Here is an 18,029-nt window from a genome sequence, read left to right as displayed (position 1 = left end):
GATGAGTATCAGAGAATTCATAGAGCAGATACAAGTTCAATTAAATGAATGTGAGAAAGTCTTTATTCATTGAGCAACACTTGTAAAATGCAAGAATTCACTGGAGAACAACACCTTGAATAATATGAATAAAGGAAAGTCTTTAATAACTATCTATTAAAAACCTTATAATATTAAAGATCTCTCCCTGGAGAAAGTCTATACATACAGCCATTATGTAGGTGTAACTCTCAATTTATTAAACACGAAGAGAGTGCACAATGGCTGTTTTCAAACTTCTGAAAGGTTATCCTAGAGGAAAAATGGAGTATCAATTGTACAAAGCTCCCAAAATATCAAATCCAAGGGCTCATATAGAAGTTAACCAGTGCAGATCAAAACATCATTGGGAAAAGCTATAATTTGACAGGGTGGACAAGATTGTATCTTTAAGAAGAAAGAAACTCACACTTACTATATTTCCCTCACACTATATACAAAAATAAACTCAAAATGATTTAAAGACCTAAAGCCATAAAACTTTTAGAGAAGAACATAGGAGAAACACTTTTTAGCATAACTTGTAGCAGTATTTTCTTCAATTAGTACAAGAAACAAAACCAAAAATAAATGAATGGGAACTAATTAAATTTAAAAGCTTTTGCACAGCAAACAAAACCATCAACAAAATGAAAAGAAAAACTATGGAACATGAGAAAATATTTGAAAATGATTTGATCAATAAGGGGTTGACACCACAACATTGTATAGCAATTAACCTCCAATAAAAAGTGCGGGGTTGGGGGGGGGTGGTTAACATCCAAAATACGCAAATACCTCATACAACTCAGTATCAAAAAAACTCAAACAACCCAATCAAAAAGTAGACAAAAGACCTAAATAGACAGTTTTCCAAAGATGGCATACAGATGGCTAACATGAACATGAAAAGATGCTCAATACTGCTAACCATTAGAGAAATGCAAATCAAAAAACAATAAGATATTACCTCACCCTTGTCAGAATCACTATCATATCAAAAAGCCTCCAAGTAGCCAAAGAAATACAAACAAAAAAACCCCAGAAGAATAACTAAGTGAAGTGGAGACAGGCAATCTACTGAAAAAAGAATTCAGAGTAAAGATAGTAAAGATGACCCAAGACCCCAGAAAAAGAAGAGAGGCACAAAATAAGAAGATAGAAGAATTGTTTAACAGAGCTGGAAGATACAAAAGACAAACAGAGTTGAACAACATAATAACTGAAATGAAAAATACACTAGAAGGAATCAATAGCAGAATAAATGAGGCAGAAGCACAGATAAGTGAGCTGGAAGACAGAGTAGTAGAAATCACTGCTGCAGAAAGATAAAGATAAAATAATGAAGAGAAATTAAGACAGTTCAAGAGACCTCTAGGACATTACATGCACCAACATTCACAAAATAGGGGTCCCAGAAGGAGAAGTGTCCCAGAAGAGAATAGGGCTTCCCTAGTGGTTCAGACGGTAAAGAATCCGCCTGCAATACAGGAGACCGGGGTTCGATCCCTGGGATGGGAAGATCCCCTGGAGGAGGGCATGGCAATCCACTCCAGTATTCTTGCCTGGAGAATCCCCAGGGACAGAGGAGCCTGGTGGGGTCACAAAGAGTCGGATATGACATTGACTAAACACAGTACTTAGTGGGTTTTCTCTCCTGGTGGCTCAGACGGTAAAGCGTCTGCCTGCAATATGGGAGACCCAGGTTCAATCTCTGGGTCAGGAAGATCCTCTGGAGAAGGAAATGGCAACCCACTCCAGTACCCTTGCCTGGAAAATCCCATGGATGGAGGAGCCTGATATGCTACAGTCCATGGGGTTGCAAAGAGTCGGATACGACTGAGCGACTTCACTTTAAACACAGCACAGCACAGAAGGAGAAGAGAGAGAAAAGGCCTGAGAAAATACTTGAAGAGATTACAGAAAACTTCCCTAATATGGAAAAGGAAATAATGACCCAAGTCCAGGAAACACAGAGTGCCATGCAGAATAAACCCAAGGAAGAACACACTGAGATACATATTAATCAAAGTGACAAAAATTAAAGACAAAGAGAAAACATGAAAAGTAACAAATAACATTCAAGGGAATCTCAATATGGTTATCAGCTAATTTTTTCCAGTAGAAGCTTTGCAAGCTAGGATATATTATACCTCTGCAGGCACCATGTATTAAAGTGATGAGAAGGAAAAACCTATAGCCAAGAAAACTCTACCTGCAAGGGTCTTGTTCAGAGCTTTACAGAAAAGCAAAGGCTAAGAGAATTCAGCACCACCAAATCAGCTTTACAATAATTGCTGAAGGAACTTCTCTAGGAAGAAAATAAAAGGCCACAACTATAAACAAAAAAACTTATGAATGGGAAACTGAAAGTAAATGTCGCTCAGTCATGTCCAACTCTTTGCGACCCCATGGACTATATAGTCCACGGATTCTCCACGCTAGAATACTGGAGTGGGTAGCCGTTCCCTTCTCCAAGAGATCTTCCCAACCCAGGGATCGAACCTAGGTCTCCCACATTGCAGGTGGATTATTTACCAGCTGAGCCACCAGGGGAGTTATGAATGGGAAAGCTCACCAGTAAACATAAAGCAAAGGCAGGAAATCATCCACAAAATGTGAACCGTAATACCACCTTCTCTGAGGATAAAGGACAACTATTTTGATAATCTCCAGTGGTTCTGTTTGAGTAATTTTTTCTTTTTTAATTCTGTGCTTCAGTATTTTGAAATTTGTATTTTTTAAGGCCCATTCAATGCCTAGGAGTCAATAAATCTTTCCACTTCTAAGACTGTTCAGTACCAGCTGTCTGGTAAAGAAGTAAAATAGCTATACACGCTGCAAGTTTCATACATGAATGAAGCTAGTGCATTCTGGTATAACCATGTAAGAAAACTTTTTGCAATAATAAAGTCAAATTTTCATTCCCTATGACCCAACAATTCTACTCCTAGGTATCTATCAAACATAAATTCATGCATTCACCAATGTTCTAGAAACACTATTTGAAATGGCCCCAAATCAACTTACACACTTTTATATGTTATTCTTTAATACAAACTGTAAATAAAACTATCCCTACTTCAGAATAATCAGAATAGACATCAAAAGCTAAAACAAAGAGTATTCTTTTGAGGATCCTGTTAGAAAACCTGTCTTCATGTAGTTGGGTGATGTGGACGAGTGCTAAAGAGACCAACACACCATTAAAGGAGTATAATAACTGGCCCATTCCTAGGTGGAATCAGAACAAAGCCATTATTCAGTATTGGTGCCTGAAGATACTGACTTCCATCATTGTGCTTCTTGAATTATTCTTTATAGATTAGTAAATATATTCTCTTCCTAATCTGTAGCAATATATCTCTACCGAAGTCTCAGTTCAAGTCTGAATCGCTTTAAAAGCAGAAATGGGACCAGAAACAACATACCATTTGTTAGGAGTTCTAGTTTATTAGAGTAGACAGATCTGTCACTATTTTTAAAATTAGATCATAATTTCCAGAATTCCTTCAAAGATGAAATATATTTAAAAAAATAAACATGAACAGAAACCCAACCCCATTTCACAAAAAACAAAGCAGAAAATGAATGAGTTATAATACAAGATTAAACTGGTAAGAGTCAGATATCACTAAAATATTCTTACCGGTGCAGTTTGCCACCATAAAACGGCTTAGTATGAAAAGTGATGCTGGCTGAGTACCCAGTTTTTGCACAGTTGACATTGACTTTGCCACCCAGTTCTACCCAAGGAACAGTTAAAATTGACCGGGCATATGCACAAGGTAGAGAAAACGTATACTCTTCTCCATGCTCCAGTAGACTGAGGATACCTGAATGTGAAAACATGAAGGTGGATAATGTTTAAAAAACAAACAAAAAAAAAGATAGCTATGAAAAATCCATATTAGGATTTTCTTCTGCCTGGTAAAGGCATCATAATTTTGCTTAATTTTCTTTTCACTTTGGATGAAATTGGTTTAATTTACAATTACATTTGACAATTCATGGTAACAGTTAATCAAGGTTACTTTCATTATGATCTTATTATCCCTTTGGGGTTCATGGAACAAAATTCCCTCTAATGCTCCTAAAAATAAAATAAAACTTCAAGTCAGAATTTAAGTCCATGCTAGACTGTATCATCATAAGATCTGATCTTTAGCTAGTACTAATAACTTTTAAAGTAGCTTTTAGAATAACTAAATATCTAACATAACATAGACCTTAATCTCAAACAACATGGGGGGGAGTTCGTCATTTTATTCTATGCATATTAAGACAGAAAAAAGTTATTTTATGATATAAACTAATGTCATCATAGTAATTTTGCTTGCCAAATTCTGAAATATTTAAGGCAAAGCTATAAGAGTTAGAAATGGCAGTTTTCAAACAATATTCTAATGGGGCTTGTTCCATATTAAATGATAGTGTATTAAAAGATGACTTTAAAAAACATATATGAAAGAGAGTTACAGGGAAAAAAGGGAATTACATTAATGAATAATCAATCTATCACAGATGATTAAGAGACATTGAAGAGACTTGAGCTAATTATATTACTAACCTAAGCTCATTACCTAGTTCACCATCAAAATAAACACTGAACTGGATATGTACTGCTAGTTTGAACTCTGAGGGTATCTCTCTCTTAGTAAATGCTCATGAAGTACTGTGTTCTTAATGTTCATAAAAAAGGGCAAAAATTCTATTTTCATATAGTCAAATTTTTAGGACAGACAAATAGATTGAGTTCTAAAGCAGTCTACTTTACATAAAGCAACAGCAACTATTTTTTGTATTGTTCTTAGTAGTTTTCACAAAGGGCAATAATAAATTGAGCCATATGAAAAGAAACATGGTTTTGTATATATTTATATATAATGGGAGCTGTCAGAGACATATATATATTTGGTTATTCAAGTATTTGATAATAACTTGATTAATTCTAAGTTGGAAAGGATATCATGTTCCTTTCTAAAAACATTTGGCCTTACAAATTGGATTCAGGATCTTTCATTTCTAGGAATATAGTTAACATGAGTTAACATTCACTATGGAATTTAAGGTCCAAGAAATATATAATTATTGAACAGGAAAATAAGACTAGCTAGGATAACTGAAATTTAAAGAATTCTAAAATCTCATTTATCTAACAATTAAACACATTTTCCTTCTACTTTAAAATAAAAACAGCTGCTAATAGGAGCACAATAAATTGTCAGTTGTTCCATTCTCTGATTTAATTTACCTTCTGTTGAAGGTGTCAGTGGTAATTTAATTTTAAAAAGACAAATCTATGAATATATAACCAGCACTTAAATAATAATAATAAAAAAACTGTCAATACCACCTTCTCATTTAACACGTGATTAAGATATTAATGCTTTTCCTCATTTCTTGAGGTATTTCCTTTCTTAGAGTGGGAGAAGCTACCAGATACTTTCTGTCTCATGAACTGGTAAGAGTAACTGCCCTTGGGGAGAGTGTGCCAAAGAATGAGGGTCTAAATCTGACTATGCCTTAATTTCTATGCTTCTGGACACATTCCATCACTACCAGACTTCAGGTTTTTCATCTCTACAATAAGTAAACTGCTTTGTGAAGAGCCTAAGGTTAATGTGATAGACCTTATAACGGAGTTAGCCAACTCTTTTTTTTTTTTAACTAATACAATATCTTACTATGTTATAAAAAATTTGATTAGTTTGAAACATTACTTGGAAACTGACTCATAGCACGATAGATGTTAAAGATGAAGAATGCTTGTAAGGGGAATAAAATATTTTCTTCAGGGCTAAAACAACACAATCTCAAAATGTTAGGGTCACAGGCTTAACTACACCATGCTTACAGTGTCAGTCTATATTTAAAACAAATTTTCTCATGCACAGAAGCGTTCCTTTGACATTAAAATGGCAGAGTTTTTTTCTGCCATTATATTTTCATTAACTCTGCAATGATTTCTGTGACTTGTCTGTTGTTAACAAAAGTGTTTTTTGGCTAAGAACTTCATTTAATTGTTAAAAGAAATTAAAAGAAAACAATTCCTTTTAAAAACAATTTCTTTTAATTGTTATAATCATTTGTGCTGGAATAAAGTTTGACAGTATATTTTAAAATATTTTATGAATATTTCCTATGATATATAAAAGATATAGACATAGATTTACCTAGAAAATATTTCTTGAGTGCTGTTTGTAACAAAAACATGTTTTATGTTTTAAAGCATTATCAATAACTTGAGAAAATATTCACTGCAAAAAAGGAGGACACAACTACATAGAGAGAATCCTGATTTTATAAAACTGAACGTATGAACATACACACATAGAAAAAATACAAAATACTAGCTAAATTTATCTATCTCTGAATGGAGGGATTAGACATACTTTTTCACCTTGACACTCTTTAAGTTTACTAAATTTTCTAGAATAAAAATAATTTACTTTTAAAATCAGGGAAAAAATTGCAAAAAAATTTTTTTATTTGTTGATAGATTCACCCTCTCCCCTCTACCAACATTCTGAAACACACTAGGATTTGAGGGGAAGTAGTACACATACAGTTCTAATTTACAATTGATATTTATCTAGCTTCCCCCAATTTAAGGCTATAGTTTGATATGAAAAATTGGAGAATATTTTTTCTACTTACCTTCCCCAACCATTGTCACGCCTATTGACATGCCTAAGAATTTGCTCTTAGTCCAGACATGTGCATTTACACACATCTTCCTCTCTGCACATTCGGCATAAAATCCTGAGACTGGAGGATGATGGGAAACCTGCTCGGCAACAAATCTGACCGTGTAACAGTCTGAACCCATCTGGTTCAAAGCCTCCTCTGATGGAGGTACATGATTTGTGATGGCCTGGGTAGAAGAGCTGTTAATGACACTGGATGCTACCTCGCTTTTGGGCATCCTCCAGGAACAGTGAAACGTTTCTCCAATGATAGGATTGTATGGTTTCTTAGCAATGGCTCCCTTACGGCCTTCGTGAAATGAGGTAAGGTAGTACTCAACAAAACGAATCATCCTGTCCTCAGCTGTAGCTCCATTAGTGATGGCTATAAATAGGTCTGGATGAGACATAAAGTCTGCATACATTTCCAACAAGGATCGCTTCTCTAGGATAAATGTAGGAAGCACCACCTAAAACAACAATAACAACAACAAATCAACCAAAGAGGGAAGTACAAAAAAACAGTAATAAATACTTTCAGAGAATTGAGATGATATTATACACATGAAACAAGAATGCTTTCTGAAAAAGAAAATTCAGAAAAAATTAAAACATGATAGGAAAAATTAAAATTCAAGGGAAGGGTTAGAAGATAAAGGTGAGGACCTTCCTGGTCTGGTCCTCTATTCTCCTATGAGGTTTCTGCTTCTTTCAAGTCTGTTTCTTTATTTTGATCTTCATATTCCTAATTAGAGGTCTTCTCAAAGACCTGATACATCTGTAGAGAATGATTCTTATTTCTCTGAAAATATTTCATTCCAGATGGGTATTAAAAGTAGAGTCACAAAAGAAAAGTAATTTGTCTCAGTAAAAAATTAGCGTGCTATACTTTGAGGAAACCAAAATTGAAAAAGACACACGTACTCCAAAGTGCATTGCAACACTATTTACAAGAGCTAGGACATGGAAGCAACCTAGATGCCTACCATCAGATGAATGAATAAAGAAGCTATGATACATATATGCAATGGAATATTACTCGGCCATAAAAAGGGATGCATTTGAGTCAGTTCAAATGAGGCAGACGAACCCAGAGCTTATTATACAGAGTGAAGTAAGTCAGAAAGAGAAAAACATGGTATATTAATGCATATAAATGGAATCTAGAAAGATGGTGCTGATGAACCTATTCACTGGGCAGCAGTGGATATGCAGACATAAAGAAGAGACTTATGGACACAGACTGGAAGAAGAGGGTGGGACTAATGGAGAGAGTAGCATGGAAACAAATATACTACCATATGTAAAATAGATAGCTAATGGGAATTTGCTGTATGTAACAACCTAGAGGGGTGGGATGGAGAGGGAGGTGGGAAGGAAGTTCAAGAGGGAGGGGACAGTATGTGTACCTATGACTGATTCATGTTAATGTATGGCAGGAACAAGTGCAATGTTATGAATCAATTATCCTTCAATTAAAAATAAATGAATTAAAAAATATAAGCATGCTTAAAAGGAAATAGCTTTTCCAAATGGTTAAGGTCAAACAATCAATTCAGGACTTGAAGAGGGTCAACTAAAAAAAAAAACAATCACTTCAAATTCCTAGATTGGATAAAAGTATCATAATGGGAAAGACATCAGGGAAGAGAATGGTAATTTACATTTAATTTTAAGCACAAGAAGACTAATTCTAAGAAAATACCTTTTGATACTTAAAGCCAGGTAAATAGAAGGAAGATTAAACATTTTATTTAAAGCAGAATTGGAGAAGCACTGAAATTGGTTTAACTCTGTGACAAAACAGTCTGGTAACATTTTTTCAAGAGCCTGAAGATTTCATATCCATTTAGCCTAATAACGATTATTCCAAGAATCTAGTCTTAGGAAGTAAGAAATGTGAAAATAAAATTAAAACAGTCTATGTTTTTAACTCTGTACTGTGCTTAAGTCAGTTCAGTTGTGTCCAATTCTTTGCAACCCCGTGGACTGTAGCCCACCAGATTCCTCTATCTATGGGGATTCTCCAGGCAAGAATACTGGAATGGGTTTGGAGAAGAAGCTATGCCCTCTCCAGGAGATCTTCCCAGTCCAAGGATCGAACCCAGGTCTCCCGCATTTCAAGCGGATTCTTAACTAGCTGAACCACAGGGATACCCAAGAATACTCTGCTGCTGCTGCTGCTGCTGCTGCTGCTAAGTCACGTCAGTCGTGCCCGACTCTGTGCGACCCCATAGACGGCAGCCCACCAGGCTCTGCCGTCCCTGGGATTCTCCAGGCAAGAACACTGGAGTGGGTTGCCATTTCCTTCTCCAATGCATGAAAGTGAAAAACGAAAGTGAAGTCGCTCAGTTGTGCCCAACTCTTAGCGACCCCATGGACTGCAGCCTACCAGGCTCCTCTGTCTATGGGATTTTCCAGGCAAGAGTACTGAAGTGGGGTGCCATTACTCTGGGTCTAGTTAAATGATATGATAAAAGGGTACAAAGTAACCCTCTATAAATTAAATGATTGATACTAAGACACTTTCCCACCTAGCCCTCTTCTCCTCCCTAACTCCTACTTGCTTTACCTATCAAGCAAGAAGTTAGAAGAATTTTCCTCTAGGGGAACTTGACTAACCATAGAGGAAAAATCTAATGATACTAACATCAGGTTCCCCAACAAATTCAGATTACTCAGTGTTGAAAAGCACAGGCTCCACTCACATGTTCAAAACTTAAAATCAGGTTTTTAGTTCCTCTATACTTAAACATGAGTGGAAATCCAAGAAACATCAGATCTCTAAGAATACCTCTCCTTCCCTGGTGGCTGAGATGGTAAAGCGTCTGCCTGCAATACAGGAGACCTGGGTTCGATCCCTGGGTCAGGAAGATCCCCTGGAGAAGGAAATGGCAACCCACTCCAGTATTCTTGCCTGGAAAATTCCATGGACTGGTAAGCTACAGTCCATGGGGTCACAAAGAGTCAGACACGGCTGAGTGACTTGACAAAGAAATATAAAGAAAATATACAGCCAAGATTGTACTCACCATTCACTTTCCTCTAAGTAACACTGTTACAGGGTACATAGATAGGTGGTAAAACTATAAATGAAAGCAGGAGGATGATTAACACAAAAGAGGACTACAACTGGAAGGGGCACTCAGAGAGCTTCCAAGATCTGGCAATGTTCTGTAACTTAATCAGAGGTGGGTACACAGGTATTTGTTTTACCATTGTTTTCTGAACTGTTTCTATGCACTCTAGCCAGTCTTCTCTATGTACAATGCACTTCACAAACAAAATATATTAACTGAAAAAAATGGAAATGTTATAAAATTGAATATAAAATATTATATAAAGAAAAACTGAAAAGAAATCACAAAAAGTAACGTTTGCATTGTTAGGATGGTAGAATTATAGATTTTTCCTTTCATTTTTCAAAAACTTTCTTTGAAAAGTTTATACTAAATTCATGACACTATTTTTAAAAGAACAAAATAACGAGGAAAATGGCTATTACTTATTCACAATATGCAAGTAAGGACCTTCTTTGTTGCTGTAGTCACAGTACTTAGAACAGTGTCTGGAATATAAGGTGGCCTGACATCACTTCATGGGAAATAGATGGGGAAACAGTGACAGACTTTATTTTGGGGGGGGGCTCCAAAATCACTGCAGATGTTGATTGCAGCCATGAAATTAAAAGACACTCCTTGGAAGAAAAGTTATGACCAACCTAGATAGCATATTCAAAAGCAGAGACATTACTTTGCCAACAAAGGTCCGTCTAGTCAAGGCTATGGTTTTTCCAGTGGTCATGTATGGATGTGAGTTGGACTGTGAAGAAAGCTGAGCGCCAAAGAATTTATGCTTTTGAACTGTGGTGTTGGAGAAGACTCTTGAGAGTCCCTTGGACAGCAAGGAGATCCAACCAGTCCATCCTAAAGGAGACTGGTCCTGGGTGTTCATTGAAAGGACTGATGCTGAAGCTGAAACTCCAATACTTTGGCCACCTCATGCGAAGAGCTGACTCACTGGAAAAGACCCTGATGCTGGGAGGGATTGGGGGCAGGAGGAGAAGGGGATGACAGAGGATGAGATGGCTGGATGGCATCACTGACTCAATGGACATGAGTCTGCGTAAACTCCGGGAGTTGGTGATGGACAGGGAGGCCTGGTGTGCTGCGATTCATGGGGTCGCAAAGAGTCGGACACGACTGAGCAACTGAACTGATCTGAATTGAATACCTCATAAAGCCCAACATTGTTCTTATGACTTACAAACCTAAATTTACTAGAAGACAATAAACACCACAATAACCATATAAACTCTATACCTAATGCTCATTTTAACCAATTTTAAAACTAGTGTTTTCTGAACCACTAATACGAAAATATTTCTAGAATAAAAATGATACCCAGTTGAAATACTAAGATTAGATGAAAGATGAATTGTTAGATGGCTTTCTTTATTCCTAAAATATCTGCTTCTTAGTAGGTTATTAACTGAACCAACTTACAAACTTTCTTATAACTACTGTAAGTCTAAGTAGAGAAATATGTTTTTTGATTTTGAAATACTTCAAAGTGAATGCTAAAAGCAAAATGCTTTTTATTTAAGTTACATTTTCAGGTAAGTAATTCACTAGAATCAAACAACCTTTTAATTTATACTTTTATTACCTCACAGGCATTGAAAACCTCAATTCGAAATATACATCCTGAAGTCAATTTTGAAATTCCAAACTAACGCAAAGTAGTGTTAGTAGTGATTCAAAATATATAATTCCACAGTAAGTAATGTTTAACATACATAGGTTTTGAACCTCATTGGCTTTCTACATCAATGTCATGGATTAATTGTTAAAACAAATTAAGGCACACTCATTAGATAAACTGGGAATGGAGAAGATGGGCCTAAAATTAAAAACTATACATCAGTGCTTCTCAAACTTTAATGTATATATACATATTTACTGAAACGCAGATTCTGTTTCTCTAACTTTGAGATTGGGGCCGAGATTATACATTTCTAACAAGTTCTCAGGTGATGGTGATGATACTGACTTGCAGATTTTTTTTCTTCTTTCAGTTCTAAGGCATAACTGACAAATAAAATCATAAGTTATTTAAAGTGTACATTGTAGTGACTTGATATACACATATATAGTGGAAGGGGGCTTCCTTGGTAGCTCAGCTGGTAAAGAATTCACCTGCAATGCAGGAGATCCTGGTTCGATTCTTGGGACAGAAGTTCCCCTGGAGAAGGGATAGGCTACCTACTCCAGTATTCTTGGGCTTCCCTGGTGGCTCAGATGGTAGCAATCCACCTGCAATGTGGGAGACCTGGGTTCAGTCCCTGGTTAGGAAGATCCCCTGGAGGAGGGCATGGCAACCCACTCTAGTATTCTTGCCTGGCAAGTCCCCATGGACAGAGGAACATGGCAGGCTACAGTTCATGCGGTCACAGAGAGTCAAACAAAACTGAGCAACTAAGCACAGCACACAGTAAAAGGACTCCCACCATCAAATTAATTCATGCCACACTTTTAAAGTAGCAAGCCTGCAGACCAGGGGTGTGCAAACTATGGCCTTCAGGTCAAATCTGGCCTCCTGTTTGTGTAATATAGTTTTGTGTGGAAATACACCCATTCCAATCCAACATATTGGGTTGGCCAAAAGGTTTGTTCTGTAAGGTGTTACACAGAAAAACCCAAATAAACTTTTTGGTCAACCCAGTATTATCCATGGCTGCTTTTCCAAAGGCTGAGTTGAATACTGCTGATCCTTAAACAATATGGGTTTGAAATGTAGGTCTACTCATACATGGATTTTTTCCTCCAATAAATATACAAAATATACATGTAGAACATCATGTGCAAGACTTGTATTGAGGTGGATAGTCTACCCTTACACAGGCTTAAGGGGAGTAATACATAATATAAAATGAATATGTTAGTTTTCTTACTGTTTCATAACTTTGTTTTCAAAGAATTATATTACCATAACAATCATAACTCTCTCATAATGCAAGAAACTGTGTATTATCACAGGTATGTGGGATTTTTAAAAATTGAACAATGTTTCTTATACTGTATCATGAATATGACTGTAATACTGTATGTCACAAAAATTTTATAACAATATTCATTAGTATATAGGCTAGGCTACCATGAAGCTTATTACACTAGGATACCATAAAACAATCATGTTGCTGTTTCATCACTATCAATGCATAAATTATTATACCTGTAAGTAAACATGAATATTTTTCATGTTCTTTTCATTTTTGATGTCTAGTATTAGTAACACATATAAACAAAAGTTGTACTGAATATTTATGTTATTGGTAAGGTTTCTAGTAAATAAATTAGTAGCTAAGTTTTGAGGGAGTTCAAAAATTATACATGGATTTTCAACTGCATGAGGGGTTAGTGTCCCTAAGCCCTACACTGTTCAAGAATCAACTACAGCTGCCTCAGAGATCTATGCCCACATAGCTAAAAACATCTACTATCTGATACTTTACAGAAAATTTTGCTGACCTCTGTTACAGATAATACCCAAAATGTACTATCAAACATGGGAAATAAGAATAAAGCAAAAGGATCAATGACTTTAATAGTTTTATGGAATTAAATCCTTTTCTTTAGATTTTCCTATTCTGTATTCCAATGGACTCTTTTATTTTGCACAGAAACAAGACTATAGGTCTTTAGTTGCCATGTGACTTAATCTGCACAAAAAACCCATCACATTTTTAATGAAAATAAGAAATGTTGATCAAGAGAAAAAGAAACCAACTCATAAAGATTAAAAAGCCCTGACAGCATTAAAATTATAGGTATAGTCCTGACCAAATGATCTTCATAGACTGTTTATCCCATTACTTACTCTTGTTAAGTCCATGCCCAGCTTGAGCTGTGATAAGAGATGTAGGATAACACTGCGCTGCTCTTCCACAGCTCCCAGGTCATCCTCCTTGTTGTCACAAGTATCCTCCACCTCATCATCTGCATTTATTTCTTCAGGTTCCTTGATGCAAAATAAAGCAAAAGTCTATTGTTACAAGTGTGTATCAATATGCACTAAGAATAAAAGTATAAACATCAGATGAAGACATATTGGGCCTAAACGAAAGTGAGAGTAGACAAAAATCTTTCTGAAAATACAACTTACATCATTTGGCCACGGAATAGATTTCCTTCAATGAACACACTATCACTGACATTGAACATACTGTTGCTTTGTCATAAGCATCACACATAAAATACATATACTTTGTGAAAATAGGATTTTTCAGGAAGAGTGAAAAAATGTCTCATCTGAAACTTAGGCTTTGAAGGCTTTCTCCACCTGCCTGGGAACCTACTGCTATCTATAATTCAAGATGTTTTGAGAATTAAATATTTGCCCCATTTTTAAACTAATACTGTAAAAGTAAAATTTTAAAGTGACTGTACATATCCAGTCTAACTTCTGTAATCTGTATTTAGATATTTACTCATCCTTGGAGTTGTCAGGAAAAAACTTTGGGGATGAAGAGAATTCTAGGTGCAGGTATGGAAACCCTGTAGTTGGTTATGCAGTCTTAAGACCACAAAACATTCTCTGCACAGTTTTTCAATCAGTCAATAAAACAACCCCTTGAAAAGCCAAAATTGTTTACCCTCCTCTTAGAAAGGTCTTAGCTCCAAATAACTGATTAAAAGAAATCTAATTTCATTTCATCTTTTAAATTAGATTTATTTATTAATTTTGGCTGTGCTGAGTCTTTGTTGCTACACATGGGCTTTCTTTAGTTGTGGCAAGAGGAGGTTACCCTCTATTTGTGGTGCACAAGTTTCTCATTTCAGTGACTTCTGTTGCAGAGCACAGGCTCAAGAGCACTGGGCTTCAGCAGTTGTAGTTTGCTGGCTCAGTAGGTGCAGCTCACTGGCTCAGTAGTTGTGGCGCAAAGGCCTAACTGCCCTGCGGCATGTGGAATCTTCCTGGACCAGGGATCAAACTTGTGTTCCCTGTATTGGCAGATGGCTTCTTTACCACCGGGTAGACCACCAGGGAAGTCAGAGAAATCTAATTTCTTATTTTTATTTAAACAACAAGTAACAGTTTCAAATGCCCAAATTCTAAATAACTTTATTGGATGTCACTTTCCATGTTTATGTGGGGATGGAATATGATTTTTCTCAGGGGTACCTCTTTTCATTACCTTTGTGCAAGAGAGCTTTCATGAGTATATTATCTTTGGTAATGTGTTAAATTTTAAGTTATGAGGGTTTTAAAAAAGAAATGATTCTGTTAATGTCTCTGCTTTTAATTTTCTCTTCCCATAAACAAATCCTATCAAATAAGAAGCCCATCTGTTCTCTGTAGCTAGACAAAGAAAACCAATCCTAATCAGGCATAAAATCAAGAACTTAATATTCTTAAAATATTAAAAACAAAATACAAAACATGGTGATAGAGATGAAAAATAATGTATTTCTGGTCATTCTTTTGCCTTTGTTCTCCTTTTTTCTTCTTCCCTTCTATCAATAAAATCTTTATCATATCAAATTCTGATAAATCAATTAATAGTCCAGTTCAAAAAGCAAAGAAGAACTAAAGAGCCTCTTGATGAAAGTGAAAAAGGAGAGTGAAAAAGCTGGCTTAAAACTCAACATTCAGAAAACGAAGATCATGGCATCCAGTCCCATCACTTTGTGGTACATAGATAAGGAAACAATGGAAACAGTGCCAGACTTTATTTTGGGGGCTTCCAAAATTACTGCAGATGCTGACTACACCCATGAAATTAAAAGATCCTTGCTCCTTGGAAGAAAAGCTATGACCAATCTGGACAGCATATTAAAGAGCAGAGACATTACTCTGCCAACAAAGGTCCGTCTAGTCAAAGCTATGGTTTTTCCAGTGTCACACATGTGGATGTGAGAGTTGGACCATAAAGAAAGCTGAGTGCCAAAGAATTGCTGCTTTTGAACTGTGGTGTTGGAGAAGACTCTTAAGAGACTCTTAAGACTCCAAAGACTCTCCTTTGGACTGCAAGGAGATCAAACCAATCAATCCTAAAGGAAATCAGTCCTGAATATTCATTGGAAGGACTGATGCTGAAGTGGAAACTCCAACACTCTGGCCACCTGATGTGAAGAACTGACTCATTGGAAAAAACCCTGATACTGGGAAAGATTGAAGGCAGGAAGAGAAGGGGACGAGAGAGAATGAGATGGCTGGATGGCATCACCAACCTGATGGACATGAGTTTGAGCGAGCTTCAGGAGTTGGTGATGGACAGGGAAGCCTGGTGTGCCACAGTCAATGGGGTCACAAAGAGTCAGACGTGACTGAGCAACTGAACTGAACTGAGTCCAATTCATTTCTTCAGAAACCAAATACAACAATTCCTTGTATATACCACAATTATTTGTTTTTATGACCTTAAGGAAAGATTCCCAAAGGCGAATTTCTCAATTTCCCTTTTCTATAGCTAGTAAGTCTGTCAGGAAGTACTTCCTGTAATCCACCCTAAGTCAGCTGCATAATATAGTTTAAGTATATTTGTGAACGTATACTCATTATAAATCAGAGGAAAAAACTGATCATTCCTCTTTCTATATATAATAATAAAATAACAATTTTTCATTTGAGAAATGTTGAGGGGGAAAAATGTCTTGATTAAATAATGTCCTTCAGCTTCTGAACAGTACTGTTACATTTGAGGTCAGAACCTAGGACACAGATTAATAGTGCAAATATAGCCTTAACATTATTATATACAGTTATACACAAAGTTTATTGTGTAGTTTACTCTAATGAAAATAGTATTAAACTAAAGAGATAAAACAAATTTGATAGAAAAGCTAAAGAACATATTTTTGTTATCTTTATAAAAACAGCCAAACACTTAATAAAATAGAAAAAAAAATTTCCATTCGTGAATAAATACTGATTCTAAAGTATGATATGAATGGAAGATTCTGGAAGCTCTCTTTTCTTTTTGAAAAGCCTCCTCTTAAGAGATCATGCCTTTCTTAAAGAAAAGCTTAAGGTTAAAAAAAAAAGCATTACCAAAATTCCAACAAACTGCTCAAATGTATAAAATTCCTACAAACTCAGAATGACTAGTAAATACAGTGGCAAAAGCAGTTGAGTTTCTAGGAATTCATAATATCTGGAGATTGCATGGCAAAAGGAAATTCCACAAAACTCATACCAATGCCATTTTTTGTCTTTCTGATTTCTGACTTGGGCACTAAGGAAGTGTGGGCTTCATTCTAGCCTCTAGCATTTATCTTCTCTATCACCTGACAGCAACGTTTCCACCACTATAATACATGTTTCCAGCCTGCACTGACACTTATATTCCAAAAAAGGCATATGTAAAATTTTGAAACAATTCAGGTCTATTCTTGTATGCTTGAAAGTGAAAGTTGCTCAGTTGTGTCTGACTGTGACCCCATGGACTATACAGTCCATGGAATTCTCCAGGCCAGAATACTGGAGTGGGTAGCCTCTCCCTTCTCCAGGGGATCCTCCAAACCCAGGGATCAAACCCAGGTCTTGCACATTGCAGTCAGATTCTCTACCAGCTGAGCATCCAGGAAAGCTTGAGTGGAGTCTAAAATCTTTTGTTAATTGAAAAAAAAAAGAATCTATGCACTTAAGAGTTTTTTCTGTTTGCACTGGGTCATACACTAGGCTACTCATTTCAAAAGGTTTGGAAATTCAACAATCCTCTCCCCCACATCTCTGTGCCCCATCCCTACCATATGTCTCTATCCTGATCTCCAACATGTTTTGTATTCTCATTTAGAAGAATGAAAATGTTGTGGAGTATATGACCTATTGTTTGTAATTTTTCACAAAAAATTATAGTCCTGATCTCTGAAAAGCTTTGGTTTCATCATTTCCAAACTGTTTTTCATGTACATTAACAATTATACATCCTCTTCCCACATAAAATTCAATGTTTATAAACTATACTATACCTTTTCTCTTAAAAAGTTTTCTTTCTATACATCTGTGTCTCTTTTGCTGTCTCGCATACAGGGTTATCATTACCATCTTTCTAAATTCCATATATACTCGTTAGTATACTATATTGGTGTTTTTCTCTCTGGCTTACTTCACTCTGTATAATAGGCTCCAGTTTCATCCACCTCATTAGAACTGATTCATATAAGAATCAGAGAAGGCAATGGCAACCCACTCCAGTACTGTTGCCTGGAAAATCCCATGGACGAAGGAGCCTGGTAGGGTGCAGTCCATGGGGTCGCTAAGAGTTGGGCACAACTGAAGCGACTTAGCAGCAGCATATAAGAAACGAATCGCCAGTCC

The 18,029-nt window shown here is 36.2% G+C and overlaps 1 protein-coding gene across 1 annotated transcript in view; it reads right to left on the bottom strand.

Moving 5' to 3' along the window:
• Window positions 1-18,029, bottom strand: part of OSBPL11 (oxysterol binding protein like 11) — a 95,837-nt gene that overhangs the window by 22,944 nt on the left and 54,864 nt on the right. The window contains exons 8-10 of the mRNA XM_040250142.1: window positions 13,587-13,727; window positions 6,679-7,177; window positions 3,668-3,854 (exon numbers count right to left, since the gene is read on the bottom strand). Of these exons, the coding sequence (XP_040106076.1) occupies window positions 3,668-3,854; window positions 6,679-7,177; window positions 13,587-13,727 (827 nt within the window). The remainder of the gene's footprint in view (window positions 1-3,667; window positions 3,855-6,678; window positions 7,178-13,586; window positions 13,728-18,029) is intronic.

The sequence above is a fragment of the Oryx dammah genome, unplaced genomic scaffold, assembly GCF_014754425.2.
Source record: "Oryx dammah isolate SB20612 unplaced genomic scaffold, SCBI_Odam_1.1 HiC_scaffold_2, whole genome shotgun sequence".
NCBI lineage: Eukaryota > Metazoa > Chordata > Mammalia > Artiodactyla > Bovidae > Oryx > Oryx dammah.
This window is presented reverse-complemented; position numbering and strand designations above follow the sequence as displayed.